Genomic DNA, 2,015 nt, shown 5'->3' with positions numbered 1-2,015 from the left:
ATACCAAAAGTAAAACATTCAAATGCACAACAGATAAGGCATTTACTAATGCTATATAGGAAGCAATATTGTATTCTGTTTAGCTTCAGAGCTTCACAAAGGTATTGTACTGTATGTCAGTTGAACTGTATGTCAGTTGAACATCAAGTGGGCACTGAGGGTCAGCTGCAGCTGACAGAGAAACACTGGTGGTTTCTGACACCGTGGCATAAGGCCAGTCTCCTCTCTTCAGTGGCTTTCTTCTCACCATCAGCAAGGATACAGAAGGCTGCAGAGTTTCCACCAGACATCCCCAACATGGCCATCACAGACTTCCTTGCATCGTCAGATATAGCTTCAGCTATCAATGCTTGCAAAGGTATGGACAAAAACATTTTGAGTGTTTAAACGTTGGTTTTACGTTGTAGACCAATAAACAGAGCCATTGAACGGCATGTTTTATCTACGGCTCTGCAAATCAATTTCGAGGACTGTTTCTATGTCAAAAGTCAGTCAAAGTGGGTTTATTGTCACACGCTCTGCAAGCAGAGCAGGGAAATGCTCAGGTTACACAGGGCGTCATAACAACACAGGTTGTTTGGTTGTCAAGGTTTCCAGAGAAGCTTGCATTGCTGTCGATTCTTGTCAGTGTCGTTGTGGGGTCTAGGACGCAAAGACAGGTATATGAAACCTCTTAGTCAATGATGTGTAATAAAGTTATCAAGTCAGACTTTTCCCTGGCAAGTTTTCATCGTGCATTGTTCATTTTTGTTTCTAGCAAATGATTCCTTCAGCCCAAGGACCTTTTTTAAAACTGTGGGGTTGTCAAAGAAGTCTCCTCCTGAGATTGAGAGGGTGTTTAAAATCCTGGACCAGGACAAGAGCGGCTTCATCGAACAGGATGAGTTACAGTTGAGTCTCAAACTGATAGAGACGTCTCTGCCGGATCTTTACCGTTAGACTCCTAGACAATTTGTACTTAAAATTGTTTTTATATTTTTCAAACACTTTTCAATCAACTTTACAAACACCCGTTAATCCCCCCCCCCCCCCCCCCCAACATGTACTGTATGTACCGGGGAAGGCTGGTGGAGGCAGAAATTGGAGGACAGGCTCATTGTAATGCATGGAACAGAATCAGGAATACACATGTCTGAGTGCCTGTCCTCCAATTTCACACGTGTTTGATACCATTCCTCATTCCATTCCATGCATTACAATGAGCTGTCATCCGATGTCTACCTCCACCAGCCTCCCCTGGTGTACTGTGACATGACCTCTGCTGGTTTCTGTTTCATCCCCCTGTCATGTTGTGCCCGCTAGGTTGTTCCTACAGAACTTCTCTAAGGGGGCGCGACCTCTAACAGCAGCTGAGACCAGAGCCTTCCTTCAGGCTGCGGACATGGATGGGGATGGCAAGATTGGCTGGGAAGGTAGGGTCACTAGGCAACCAGCTAAATGCAACAGCCACTTAGAATATCGTTATGGGATGAAGATCACATTACAAACCAGTTTGGAAGGTGATTCAGTATAACCTGTGCTTGAATACTGTATAAACACATTGAATTTTGGTTTGTTTGTCTCTTTCAGAGTTCTCCACTCTTGTGAAGTCTTCATAAAGCCTATACAGCCCTTGATGCGTTTCGATCGTGATGGAAAGATGAAGCCTTTTCTTTTTTTATGTTTAGCTTGAGGACATGAACTGTAGCATCAGCATACTGCCCTCTTGGATATATGTCCAGCCTAGTGCAATGTGATGTAGTTTTGATGAAAATATGATATTGTAAACCAATACAAATAAATGGCGTTTGGATTAACCCTTGCCTTGCCTACAGCTGTCTTGCGTGATGGAACATTTATAAATAAATGTGTGTTTGACCATAAATATGAAAGCACCTGTCTTCCTATGACAGTCTGTGATGTATCCTGGCGATGTCCTTGACAGCCTGCTAGGTCTGGGGTGAATATGAGCATGTGGCACAGTGAAAATAGTCAAGTCAACAGAAGTGTATATTCCTCTCATGTGCCTCCAACAA

The 2,015-nt window shown here is 43.4% G+C and overlaps 1 protein-coding gene across 1 annotated transcript; it reads left to right on the top strand.

Moving 5' to 3' along the window:
* Window positions 1-297: 297 nt before the first annotated feature.
* Window positions 298-1,632, top strand: LOC310817622 (parvalbumin, thymic-like; the record flags this gene model as incomplete). Its single annotated transcript, XM_083688269.1, has 4 exons — window positions 298-358; window positions 758-890; window positions 1,303-1,412; window positions 1,570-1,632. 4 exons carry the CDS (start codon window positions 298-300, stop codon window positions 1,596-1,598), a joined length of 333 nt encoding a protein of 110 aa, XP_083544395.1. The 3' UTR covers window positions 1,599-1,632.
* Window positions 1,633-2,015: the final 383 nt, after the last annotated feature.

Source organism: Argentina silus (assembly GCF_951799395.1).
Source record: "Argentina silus genome assembly, chromosome: 16".
Lineage (NCBI taxonomy): Eukaryota > Metazoa > Chordata > Actinopteri > Argentiniformes > Argentinidae > Argentina > Argentina silus.
This window is presented reverse-complemented; position numbering and strand designations above follow the sequence as displayed.